General features: G+C 46.6%; 1 protein-coding gene across 3 annotated transcripts in view; it reads left to right on the top strand.

Moving 5' to 3' along the window:
* Nucleotides 1–297: 297 nt before the first annotated feature.
* Nucleotides 298–13,831, top strand: part of LOC118361182 (ribosomal protein S6 kinase alpha-3) — a 31,494-nt gene continuing 17,960 nt past the window's right edge. Inside the window, exons 1-2 of one of the 3 annotated variants that reach the window (XM_052483665.1) lie at nt 298–708; nt 3,035–3,094. In XM_052483665.1, the coding sequence (XP_052339625.1) occupies nt 646–708; nt 3,035–3,094 (123 nt within the window). In that variant the 5' untranslated portion in view covers nt 298–645. Of the gene's footprint in view, nt 709–3,034; nt 3,095–10,351; nt 10,412–13,664 lie in introns of those variants that run through there. The other 2 variants (XM_052483666.1, XM_052483664.1) reach the window with 2 other exon arrangements.

Raw genomic sequence — 13,831 nt, 5'->3', positions numbered from 1 at the left:
TCATGTTCTGCACTCTAACTGTGGGCTCTTCATGGTTACGGAACCATTAGCCTACAACGCACCGCCTTCACCAAATAATAAAGTCTCTCGTCTCACCCGGTGTCTCATGTGACCAGCCCGGGTAGACTGTAACTCCAAGAGCAAGCCCCCTCACCTGCCTGTGTCCGGCTCGGAAGAGGTGTCCCGTACTCCTGTTATAAGAGGGCCCCGCCCCCAAATATGACGCAGGCGTGACTCGTCAGTCTGACAGGCAGGTAAGACACCCGGGCGCCATATTGGGTCAAAACGGAAGTGAGTGAGTGAGTGAGAGACTGAGAGAGAGAGAGAGAGAGAATAGGCAGTGGAAACACGGCATAGTGACACAAGGGCGAAAGTGGAGAGCGAGACAGTTTTCCGTAAAAGGCGTTAGCTCAGCTAGTGTAATGTAGTGAACATTATTCCGCTAGAGAACGACGGGGCGGCCCCTGTTTTAGAAACTAATTTTCCTCCCATTCGGGGCTAACGCGATAGCCTACTAGAATAGAACAGAGTTTTAGATTACTACATTGATTGCCTACGGTCCTGTCTGGAGCGGAGCTTTAGCGCTCTAACTAATAGACAACACTAGAATAGATCAGAGGAAACCAGGACAGCTCGAGCGCCAAGATGCCCCTGGCACAATTGCCAGATCCCTGGCAGAAGATGGCACTGGGGCGGGCGGCAAGCGAGGTGAGTGTGTGTGTGTGAGAGAGAGAGTGTGTGTGTGTGTGTGTGAGAGAGAGAGTGTGTGTGTGTGTGTGTGAGAGAGAGATTGTGTGTGTGAGAGAGAGGGATAGTATTCATTTCCATCACCAGAAAACTGTCTGCGGGAAAAGATGTGAACAGTTTATTATATTGAAGCGTCACGTTGACTGTCTCTGAGCTGCACTTCATAGATATAAACAAACGCGTAGCACCACGGGTCTGAGGCTGGCTACTGAAACCAAATGGATAAGTTGCTGAGCCTCGGATAATAGAGAGAGAGAAAGGCGAGTGGGCGGTCATCCGACAGACCGCACGATTTAGGATGCGGCTTTCAGCGGGCGTGTGTGTTTCCTGGATGATGCGGTTAAAGCAAGCGTGACGTGTTTAAAGAGAAGTGAGTAGAGTCGCCCGCGTATGATTATCTGAAGACATTCTCTGATTCACATTTGATTCATAATTATACCCTAGTATACTACTGTGCACAGCCCCCTCTCTCTCTCTACCTTTCTCTGTTTATCTCAGTATATATCTCATGCTCGATAACAAGAGGATGGACATATTATTGGTAACGTGTGTGTTCTCAGTGCTTTGTCGGAGAATGTTTCTAGGGCACAACAGCACTTTCACTCACTCAATCATTCCTACTCAACTAAGCAAGTTAACAATAAATGAGTTTTGGCAGCAGGTAGACTGACTGTTAGACTGTTGGGCCCTCAGTCGATACTGGTCCATTAGATAGCCATCACTGTATCACACTGTGTGTGAGTGAGTGTATGTGTGAGAGAGAGAGTTAACCATTTCATGACAGAGAGACATTAACTCTTTCATGACAGAGAGACATTAACTCTTTAATGACAGAGGCCGTGAGATGACTTTCTGTCTTTTCACTCCATCCTCTCCCTCTCCACTCTTTCTGTCCCTCTCTCTCTCGCTCCCGTCCTCTCCCTCTCTCTCTCCCCCTCTCTCCCATCCTCTCCCTCTCCACTGTCCCTCTCTCCCCTCTCTCCCCCTCTCCCTCTCTCCCCCCCTCTCTCCCGTCCTCTCCCTCTCTCTCTCCCGTCCTCTCCCTCTCTCTCTCTCTCCCCCTCTCTCCCATCCTCTCCCTCGCCACTGTCCCTTTCTCTCCCTTTCTCTCCCTCTCTCTCTCCCTCTCTCTCCCGTCCTCTCCCTCTCTCTCTCTCTCTCTCTCTCTCTCTCTCTCTCTCTCTCTCTCTCTCTCTCCTCCTCTCTCTCTCTCCCCCTCTCTCCCGTCCTCTCCCTCTCTCCCCTCTCTCCCTCTCTCTCTCTCCCTCTCTCTCCCTCTCTCTCTCTCTCTCCCTCTCTCTCTCTCTCTCTCTCTCTCTCTCTCTCTCTCTCTCTCTCTCTCTCTCTCTCTCTCTCCACTGTCCCTCTCTCCCTCTCTCTCTCTCTCTCTCTCCCCCTCTCTCCCATCCTCTCCCTCTCCACTGTCTCTCTCTCTCTCTCTCTCTCTCTCTCTCTCTCTCTCCTCTCTCTCCTCTCTCTCTCCTCTCTCTCTCTCTCTCTCTCTCTCCCCCTCTCTCCCTCTCTCTCTCCCTCTCTCTCTCCCTCTCTCCCCCTCTCTCTCCTCTCTCTCTCTCTCTCTCTCTCTCTCTCTCTCTCTCTCTCTCTCTCTCCCCTCTCTCCCATCCTCTCCACTGTCCCTCTCTCTCCCTCTCTCCCCCTCTCTCTCTCTCTCTCTCTCTCTCTCTCTCTCTCTCTCTCTCTCTCTCTCTCTCTCTCTCCCTCTCCCATCCTCTCCCTCTCCACTGTCCCTCTCTCTCTCTCTCTCTCTCTCTCTCTCTCTCTCTCTCTCTCTCTCTCTCTCTCTCTCTCTCTCCCCTCTCTCCCTCTCTCTCTCCCCCTCTCTCCCTCTCTCTCTCTCTCTCCCTCTCTCTCCCCCTCTCTCCCTTTCAATCATCCTGTTACATGTTTATCAGGCTTACTGCTGCACTGAACTAAGTAATAATAATGAGAAGTGCTACTATTATGAATAATAACCATGTTACAGCCTCAGTTTATTCTGAGTGATCCAATCACTTTCATATTAAAGAAACATGTGACCTGACAGCGCCAGAACAAAAATCACTTCAACAGTTTCACTATATTTGATTATATATCCATTCCCAAGTATTTAGCGACGTTGTGAAATGGGAATGACACAGTAATAACCTATACATTACAATGTTGTTTCGTTGGGATTCACTACATCCAGCAACACCAGGTATTTAGAAATTGTGTTGACTTCTTTGAAATAAAATTGACCTAAAATGTACATTACAATAACTAATAGTTGTTTATTGTGTTTTTGCAGGATGCCCATCGGCATGTTCTGGAGGATTCTATTGGAGAGGATGATTCTATGTCCTGTAACGTAAGTCTACACACTCAAACACACACCCCCCACCCCCTCCAAATGTCATATTATGTCTATATACAGTGTTGTAACAATGTGCAAATAGTTAAAGTACAAAGGTGAAAATAAATATGGGTTGTTTTTACAAGGGTGTTTGTTCTTCACTGGTTGCCCTTTTCTTGTGGCAGCAGGTCACACTTCTTGCTGCTCTGATTGCACACTGTGGTATTTCACCAATAGATATGAAAGTTTATTAAAATTGGATTTGATTTTGAATTCTTTGTGGGTCTGTGTAATCTGAGGGAAATATGTGTCTCTAATATGGTCATACGTTTGGCCGGTTAGGAAGTGCAACTCAGTTTCCAACTCATTTTGTGGGCAGTGAGCACATAGCCTGTCTTCTCTCTCTTTCTCTCATTCCCTCTGTATGTGTGTCAGCTGTATGTATATACATTTAAATGCAGAGGAGATGGCTTATAGATCTGCTGTCTGAGAAGAGCTGAGCAGGTATTATTACTAATATCCCTAGAGGGACACACGCACGACATCGAGGGGCATCTTAGTGGGGTCTCCCTCTCACTCTGATCACAGCTCTTTAATGCCGCACCCTGTTGTCACGGAGACAGACTGTGAAACCCCCTCTCTTTCTGGAAGTGTGTGTTTGTGTGTCAGATCTGGGTCATTTATGTATGTCAAATTCTTTCACACACGTGATTTGGATTGCTTGATATGATGGAAACAATGGAATATACCTAAAGAAGCTACGCCAAGAAAATCTAAAATAGTTTGTATTTGACCCTGTGTGTTGTAGTCCCTATGGAGAGTGTGTATGTGATGTATATTATACTTTGTGTGTGTGTGTATGTGTGTGTGCGTGCGTGTGTCCGTGAGAGACAGAGAGAGAGGGATTGGCTGTGTCCAGCGCTCGCTGGCAGATGGTATTTAATCTTCTCAGGCCATCTGGACTGACTTTCTCTGGCGTCTTTAAACGCCCACGCACACGCACACACACACACACACACACAGACACAAACACTCTACTCTACATATTTATTTGGACAGTGAAGCTAAAACTTTTATACTCTTTATACTCCAGCATTTTGGATTTGAGATCAAATGTTTAATATGAGGCGACATTACAGAATGTCACCTTTTATTTTAGGGTATTTTCATACATTTCTAAATGGTAAAACATGTGTAAGCACTTTATGTATCTAGTCCCCCTATTTGAAGGTGTCATAAGTATTTGGACAAATTCACTTATAGTGTAACATTTATTCAAAAGTTTAGTATTTTGTTCCATTCCTAGCACACAATGACTACATCAAGGTTGTGACTCTACAAACTTGTTGTGTTTCGGATGCTGTTGTGCCAAATAGAAATGAATATGAATGTATTGTGTCATTGGATAATCATGAATGAATCGTAGAAAATGATGAGTGAGAAAGTTAGAGGCATAAATATCATAACCCCCCACCCCCAAAAAAAGAAAATAAATTGGGGGTGTGCAGTCAGGTGTTTCAGCGACTAGTCATTTTTCACACCCTTACCTTCAATTATTCAAATCAAATCAAATGTATTTATATAGCCCTTCGCACATCAGCTGATATCTCAAAGTGCTGTACAGAAACACAGCCTAAAACCCCAAACAGCAAGCAATGCAGGTGTAGAAGCACGGTGGCTAGGAAAAACTCCCTAGAAAGGCCAAAACCTAGGAAGAAACCTAGAGAGGAACCAGGCTATGTGTGGACTGGAGGCTGAGACAGGAGGGGTCAGGAGACACTGTGGCCCCATCTGATGACACCCCCGGACAGGGCCAAACAGGAAGGATATATTACTCAGCCTTTATCAACCTTAAGACCTATGTGCTTGTGTGTGTTTGTGTGTATGTGTGTGCTTTTGTGCGTGGATATATGTATGTGTAAAATAATAATAATACATAATTTGCTGGGTGCTTATATTTGTCCTATTTCACACATGTACAAGTGTGTATTATACTCATGTGTGAATGGGAATTTTTGCATGTTCCAACTCCCCCTGGGACACCCTCAGAGTGTGGGTGTGTGTGTTGTCTAGGCAGATTGTTCTAGATCACAAAGGGCCATCAGTCAAATGTAAAAACGGTTAAATCCCCTTGGTTTGATGAGAAATTTAACAATTGTATGGTTGAGAGGGATGACGCAAAATGAATGTGAAATAAATAAGTCTGTCAGCACAACCGACTGGCAAACGTACTGCAAATGGAGAAATCATATGACTAAACTAAATAAAAACAAGAAGAAAATATTCTATGAAACAAAGAGAAATGATATAATGATAGTAAAAAGCTTTGGAGCACCTTAAATGGAATTTTGGGCAAAAAGGCAAACTCTGCCCCATCATTAATTGAATCAGATGTCTCATTCATCACAAAACCCACTGATATTGTCAATTATTTAATGATTTTTTAATTAGCAAGATTAGTAAACTTAGTCATAACATGTCAGCAACAAACGCTGACACTACACATCCAAGTATATCTGACCAAATTATGAAAACAAGCATTGTACTTTGAATTCCGTAATGTGAATGTGGAAGAGGTGAATATTTTTGTTGTTGTCTATCAACAATGACAAGAGAGAGGGGTAAAGGGATAGCTGGCTAGGGAGGTGGACCTATTAATTGAGAGAGAGAGAGGGGTAGAGGGAGAGCTGGTTAGGGAGGTGGACATATTAATTGAGAGAGAGAGAGGGGTAAAGGGAGAGCTGGCTAGGGAGGTGGACCTATTAATTGAGAGAGAGAGAGGGGTAAAGGGAGAGCTGGCTAGGGAGGTGGACCTATTAATTGAGAGAGAGAGAGGGGTAGAGGGAGAGCTGGTTAGGGAGGTGGACATATTAATTCAGAGAGAGAGAGAGGGGTTGAGGGAGAGCTGGTTAGGGAGGTGGACATATTAATTTAGAGAGAGAGAGGGGTAAAGGGAGAGCTGGCTAGGGAGGTGGACCTATTAATTGAGAGAGAGAGAGGGGTAAAGGGAGAGCTGGCTAGGGAGGTGGACCTATTAATTGAGAGAGAGAGAGGGGTAAAGGGAGAGCTGGTTAGGGAGGTGGACCTATTAATTGAGAGAGAGAGAGGGGTAAAGGGAGAGCTGGCTAGGGAGGTGGACCTATTAATTGAGAGAGAGAGAGGGGTAAAGGGAGAGCTGGTTAGGGAGGTGGACCTATTAATTGATAGAGAGGGTGAGGTGAAGCTAGAGAGAGAGAGAGATGTCCCCCATCTGGTTGCTGTCAGTATGACATGGTACAGTCCTCTGAAGGGCAGGGTCACTGGACTTGTGTGTGTGTGTGTGTGTGTGTGTGTGTGTGTGTGTGTGTGTGTGTGTGTGTGTGTGTGTGTGTGTCTATGGGTGTGTTGGTCCGCACATTCTGGGACAGCCGGCATTGGGCTCTTCATGAGAGTGAAGCATTGTGGGATTGTTATTGTGAGGTCACAAGGTGATGATGCAATCTCTGTATCAGGCGCCACACTTCCTGAATGGAACACTCTCTAAGAACAATTATATTGCATGCACACACACACACACACACACACACACACACACACACACACACACACACACACACACACACACACACGGTCAGAGGGGTTTTCTAGGAGTTTCCCTCAGACACTTTTAATCGAGAGAAGAGGGAGGAGAAAGAGAGGGAGGAGAGTTATGAGAGAGACACAGGAAGGGAGGGACAGAAGAGAGAGGAGAGGGAGAGAAAAAAAGGGAGGAGATGGATGCAGAGAAAGAAGGAGAGGGCAAAGGAGGAAGTGAGGGGCTACAGGCCAAACAGAGGCCCACCCAGGGATCCCCCTGTCCCCCAGAGCCCCACCCAGGAATCCCCCTGTCCCCCATAGCCCCACCCAGGGATCCCCCTGTCCCCCAGAGCCCCACCCAGGGGTCCCCCAGAGTCCCACCCAGGGATCCCCCTGTCCCCCAGAGTCCCACCCAGGGATCCCCCTGTCCCTCAGAGTCCCACCCAGGGATCCCCCTGTCCCCCAGAGCCCCACCCAGGGATCCCCCTGTCCCTCAGAGCCCCACCCAGGGATCCCCCTGTCCCTCAGAGCCCCACCCAGGAATCCCCCTGTCCCTCAGAGCCCCACCCAGGAATCCCCCTGTCCCTCAGAGCCCCACCCAGGAATCCCCCTGTCCCTCCAGGGAGTCCCCACCCAGGAATCCCCCTGTCCCTCAGAGCCCCACCCAGGAATCCCCCTGTCCCTCAGAGCCCCACCCAGGAATCCCCCTGTCCCTCAGAGCCCCACCCAGGAATCCCCCTGTCCCTCAGAGCCCCACCCAGGAATCCCCCTGTCCCTCAGAGCCCCACCCAGGGATCCCCCTGTCCCCCAGAGCCAGATATCTACTGAACCACTCCATCTGAATCAACATGACCTTGTCACAGTCACACTCTGGGCCTGTATTCATTAAGCGTCTCAGAGTAAGAGTGCTGATCCACGTCCATATACTTATGATCTAAAGGACAAAACTGATCCCAGCAGAACTCCTACTCTAAGACGCTTTGAGAATACGGGTCTTGTTCCCCTACAAATTCTGCCTTTAAGAAAAATCAGACTGTTCAAATTTAGAGCATAATTCTGATACTCCCTCTTTCTTCCTCAAATGGTGATAGAGGGATGTCTGTTGTCATGGAGATACAGGGAGATTCTGTTTCTGTACCGTCAGCAGGAAGTTAACCTCTAGACAGGGAACACATAGACACACAAAACACCAGTAATGGCTAGTGTTTAAATCAAATGAAATGGTATTTTTCACATGCTTAGTAAACACCAGGTGTAGACTAACAGTAAAATGCTTACTTACAGGCCCTTTCCAACAATGTAGAGAGAAAGTAATAATAAATACACAATGAGTGTATAACTTGGCTACATACACAGGGTACCAGTACAGAGTGGATGTGCAGGGGTACGAGGTCATTGAGGTAGATATGTACTAATAACTAGGAATAAAGTGACTAGGCAACAGGATAGATAATAGACAGTAGCAGCAGCGTATGTGATGAGTCAAAAAAGTTAGTGCAAAAAGGGTCAATGCAGATAGACTGGGTAGCTATTTGATGAACTATTTGACTAACTATTTAGCAGTCTAATGGCTTGGTGGTAGAAGCTGTTCAGGATCCTGTTGGTTCCAGACTTGATGCATCGGTAACGCTTGCCATGTGTTAGCAGAGAGAACAGTCTATGACTTGAGTGGTTGGAGTATTCAACTATTTTTAGCGTCTTCCTCTGACACCACCTGGTATCGAAGTCCTGGATTGCAGAGAGATCGGCCCCAGTCATGTACTGGGCCTTACGCATTACCCTCTGCAGCGCCTTGCGGTCATATGCCAAGCAGTTGCCATACCAAGTGGTGATGCAGCCAGTCAAGATGCTCTCAATGGTGCAGCTGTATAACCTTTTGAGGATCTGAGGGCCCATGCCAAATCTTTTCAGCCTTCTGAAGGAGAAGAGGTGTTGTCGTGCCCTCTTCATGACTCTGTTGGTGTGTGTGGACCATGATAGATCCTTAGTGATGTGGACACCGAAGAACTTGAAGCTCTTGACTTTGTCTTGCTGACATTAAGGAAGATGTCGTTGCATCACACTGCCAGGTCCCTGACCTCCTCCCTAAAGGCTGTCTTATCATCGTCGGTGATCAGGCCTACCACCGTCATGTCACCAGCATACTTAATGATGGTGTTGGAGTTGTGCACAGCCACGCAGTCATGGTTGAACAGGGCGTACAGGAGGGGACTAAGCATGCACCCCTGCGGGGCCACTGTGTCAAGGGTCAGCGTGGCGGATGTGTTGTTGCCTTTCCTCACCACCTGGGGGTGGCCAGTCATGAAGTCCAGGATCCAGTTGCAGAGGGGGGTGTTTAGTCCCAGGGTCCTTAGCTTAGTGATGAGCTTGGAGGGCACAATGGTGTTGAACACTGAGCTGTAATCAATGAACAGCATTCTCATATAGGTGTTCCTCTTGTCCAGGTGGGAGAGGGCAGTGCCAAAGAGATTGCAACCGTATTTTTAAGTGTATTTATTTCACCTTTATTTAACCAGGTAGGACAGTTGAGAACAAGTTCTCATTTACAACTGCGACCTGGCCAAGATAAAGCAAAGCAGTGTGACACAAACAACACATGGAGTTACACATGGAATAAACAAATGTACAGTCAATAACACAATAGAAAAGTCTATATACAGTGTGTGCAAATGTAGTAAGATTAGGGAGGTAAGGCAATAAATAGGCCATAGTGGCAAAATAATTACAATTTAGCAATTAAACACGGGAGTGATAGATGTGCAGAAGATGAATGTGCAAGCAGAGATACTGGGGTGCAAAGGAGCAAAAAAATAAATAACTATATGGGGATGAGGTGGTTGGGTGGAATATTTACAGTTGGGCTATGTACCGGTACAGTGATAGGTAAGCTGCTCATCAGCTGATGTATAAAGTTAGTGAGGGAGATATAAGGCTTCAGTGATTTTTGCAATTCGTTCCAGTCATTGGCAGCAGAGAACTGGAAGGAAAGCCGGCCAAAGGAGGAGTTGGCTTTGGGGATGACCAGTGAAATATACCTGCTGGAGCAAATACAATAGTTGCAAGCCCTGCCACATCTGACGAGCGTAGTAAGATTAGATCTTAGTCCTGTATTGATGCTTTGCCTGTTTGATGGCTTGCCGTAAGTCGTGGCAGGATTTATTATAAGCATCCGGATTAGTGTCCAGCTCCTTAGAAGCGGCAGCTCTTAGCCTTTCACTCAGTGCGGATGTTGCCTGTAATCCATGGCTTCTGGTTTGGATATGTACGTACAGTCACTGTGGGGGATGAATTTGTCGATGAACATATTACATATTACAGTCTGTGCTAGTGAAACATACAGTTTACATACAGTATACAGTTTACAGACCATTTATATATTTTGAGTATCTTCATGGGCGTTGTGTAGGATTTTATGTTTATCTATTGGAACGCCGTATGTTCGTGTGTCTGTGTGGGTGTGTTTGTGTGAGGTAGTGGAAACCCTCTGAGGAATGATGTGTGTGTTCCTGTGCAGATGTGGTTGCCAGGGGAGCAAGGACAGGACATGCTCTAATCATCACGGTGACCAGCAGCTGTACGCTCTTCCTGGGCAGACCTTCCTCCTGTGTGTGTGTGTTTAGACTCCTATGAGTTCCTCTCTCTGTCCATTCTTCAACTCAGTGGCCTGTGAATGCTTGGGTATGTGTTTCTCTCTGTCGTCGTTTGTGGATGTGTGTGTGTGAGATGAGGACAATGCTGAAGATGCTTTTGTCTTGGATCAGACACAACCATATACGGGTAGGGCTCTGACAATACGCACACGCAAACACACATACACACACGGTTAGCGTTTGCTTTCCCATACTGACTGTTAGTTTCCCAAGCAATCACATTCAGTCTCTCTTTCTTTGGGTGAGGGCAAACATTCTTATTCTATGTTAAGACAAAGGCATGTGTGTATTTGTGTGTGTGTGTGTGATATAATTACGAGGCTTGCTCTGACCTAAGAAGCGCTGCTGGCAACAGATGAAGCGGTGAGATTTCTCTAACAAGAGAGACCGAGAGAGACAGACAGACAGAGACAGACAGAGACAGAGAGACAGAGAGACAGAGAGACAGAGAGACAGAGAGACAGAGAGACAGAGACAGACAGAGAGACAGAGACAGAGAGACAGAGACAGAGAGACAGAGACAGAGAGACAGAGACCGAGAGAGACAGACAGACCGAGAGAGACAGACAGACAGAGACAGAGAGACAGAGAGAGACAGACAGAGAGACAGAGAGAGACAGACAGACAGAGACAGAGAGACAGAGAGAGACAGAGAGACAGAGAGACAGAGAGAGAACAGAGACAGAGAGACAGAGAGAGACAGACAGACAGAGAGACAGAGAGAGACAGACAGACAGAGAGACAGAGAGAGACAGACAGAGAGACAGAGACAGAGAGACAGAGACAGAGAGACAGACAGAGAGACAGAGAGACAGAGAGAGACAGACAGAGAGACAGACAGAGACAGACAGAGAGACAGAGAGACAGAGACAGAGAGACAGAGATAGAGACAGAGACAGAGAGACAGAGAGACAGAGAGACAGAGAGACAGAGAGACAGACAGACAGACAGAGAGATCAGACTGACAGACAGGGAGAGAGATCAGACTGACAAGACTAAGAACAATAGAGCCAGTGTAGATCACTGCACTGTGGGGTTCCCCCTCTTTTCTTTCTTTCTCTTGCTCTCACTCTCTACCTCTCTGTCTCTCTCTCCCTCTGTCACTCTCACTCAGTCTATTTCTTTATCACACTCTCTCTGTATTTTCTCTCTGTCCTGCTGGATAACTTGTGTGTTAAATCCTATGTTCAATTTCTTGCACAGATATGTGAATAGTAGGTGTATTGAACATGGTGGAGTCTCCACTCAGTCAGAATTGAAGGTGTATTGAACATGGTGGAGTCTCCACTCAGTCAGAATAGAAGGTGTATTGAACATGGTGGAGTCTCCACTCAGTCAGAATTGAAGGTGTATTGAACATGGTGGAGTCTCCACTCAGTCAGAATTGAAGGTGTATTGAACACGGTGGAGTCTCCACTCAGTCAGAATAGAAGGTGTATTGAACATGGTGGAGTCTCCACTCAGTCAGAATAGAAGGTGTATTGAACATGGTGGAGTCTCCACTCAGTCAGAATAGAAGGTGTATTGAACATGGTGGAGTCTCCACTCAGTCAGAATAGAAGGTGTATTGAACATGGTGGAGTCTCCACTCAGTCAGAATTGAAGGTGTATTGAACATGGTGGAGTCTCCACTCAGTCAGAATAGAAGGTGTATTGAACATGGTGGAGTCTCCACTCAGTCAGAATAGAAGGCGTATTGAACATGGTGGAGTCTCCACTCAGTCAGAATAGAAGGTGTATTGAACATGGTGGAGTCTCCACTCAGTCAGAATAGAAGGTGTATTGAACATGGTGGAGTCTCCACTCAGTCAGAATAGAAGGTGTATTGAACATGGTGGAGTCTCCACTCAGTCAGAATAGAAGGTGTGTTGAACATGGTGGAGTCTCCACTCAGTCAGAATAGAAGGTGTATTGAACATGGTGGAGTCTCCACTCAGTCAGAATTGAAGGTGTATTGAACATGGTGGAGTCTCCACTCAGTCAGAATAGAAGGTGTATTGAACATGGTGGAGTCTCCACTCAGTCAGAATTGAAGCTGTATTGAACATGGTGGAGTCTCCACTCAGTCAGAATAGAAGGTGTATTGAACATGGTGGAGTCTCCACTCAGTCAGAATTGAAGGTGTATTGAACATGGTGGAGTCTCCACTCAGTCAGAATAGAAGGTGTATTGAACATGGTGGAGTCTCCACTCAGTCAGAATAGAAGGTGTATTGAACATGGTGGAGTCTCCACTCAGACTTTATAGAAGGGGGCCAAGCAGGCAGAGATTGAATTCTAATTCAGATAAATTCAGTTCCTGAATAAATTATGCTGCCCTATCCTCTCTCTGCTCCTCATCATCAATACTTAATAATCTCTCTCACTTTCTCGCCGCCTTTCTGATTGGTTGTTAGTTAACCTATCGCTGTCTGTAGAGCGCCTCATGACTAGTTACCAAAGGACAGTGTGTGTGTGTTATGAGACGGTGTCCTAAGGCCTAGCCTAGCGGATGTGTTATGTTCTGCTAACCTAGGCCCAAGTATGCGCATCAATCAGCCCTCTGTGTGTGTGTGAGTGTGTTTGTGTGTGTGTGTGTCCTCGCTTGTATGTGCACTGTTAGTTTGGTTGCATAAGTGGTTTAGGGACACAGATTGCCTGGAATTCCTCTCTCACAGTCCATGGAAGCCACTGCCACACAGAGACTTAGAGCCTAATACTGCATTCTGCACGTATGAACGCACACGCACACACAGACACACGCACCCATGGAGGTTTAATACAGAAAGACCAGCTCCAGAGCTGTTAATGCTCTAGTACTTTCGTAGTAATATTGTAGTACTACTTATCAGTCTATTCTTCTACACACTGTATTCAGTACAGTAATGTATTTAATATCTCCGCTAGTCTCACTGTTCAAGGGAAGAAAGTGTGGTTTAGAACTAGTAGGTTAGACTGTCTCAGACTGGCTGTTTAGTTGTAGAGGTCTGTCCCCCCAGAGGAACCCCGGGACTTATTGTTCTTGTTGTGTGGGGACAATTAGTGAGGTTGCACTCATGGGGAAGGTGATAGGCCTTGCACAACAGCTGCCTGTAATTCCTTCTACGCTGTCATATTCTGAGACACGTGTGTGTGCATTCTTTGCGGTACGTGGTAGTCAGGCATTGGTTCACGTGTATGGTGTGTGTGTGTGTGTGTGTGTGTGTGTGTGTGTTTCATGGGAATCTCTAGATCACATGATGGAAGCTAAGGGTAGGAGGTTACAGAGGGGTTTAGGGGGGATCCCAGTTTGGATTTCTGGTGTTCCCCCTGACTGAGTCACACACACCTCCCTCACATACACTCCAACATGCTCCCTCTTCTTCACTCTTATTTTCACCCACTCTACCTCTGTCTTACACACACACACATCCAGTGCATAGCTGTCTGAAGGACAGTGTGTGATTAGGTATGAGTGAGGCCAAAGCAGTGTGTGTGTCTCTGGGTGTTCTGACTAGCAGACTCAAGGCCCTAGGATGTCTACTGATCCAAAACTTTACCGGAGACCTTACCAGGAACTACACCGGAAA

The sequence above is a fragment of the Oncorhynchus keta genome, chromosome 28 (assembly GCF_023373465.1).
Source record: "Oncorhynchus keta strain PuntledgeMale-10-30-2019 chromosome 28, Oket_V2, whole genome shotgun sequence".
Classification (NCBI taxonomy): domain Eukaryota; kingdom Metazoa; phylum Chordata; class Actinopteri; order Salmoniformes; family Salmonidae; genus Oncorhynchus; species Oncorhynchus keta.
The sequence above is the reverse complement of the archived record's forward strand: the minus strand, read 5'-3'. Positions and strand labels throughout refer to the sequence as shown.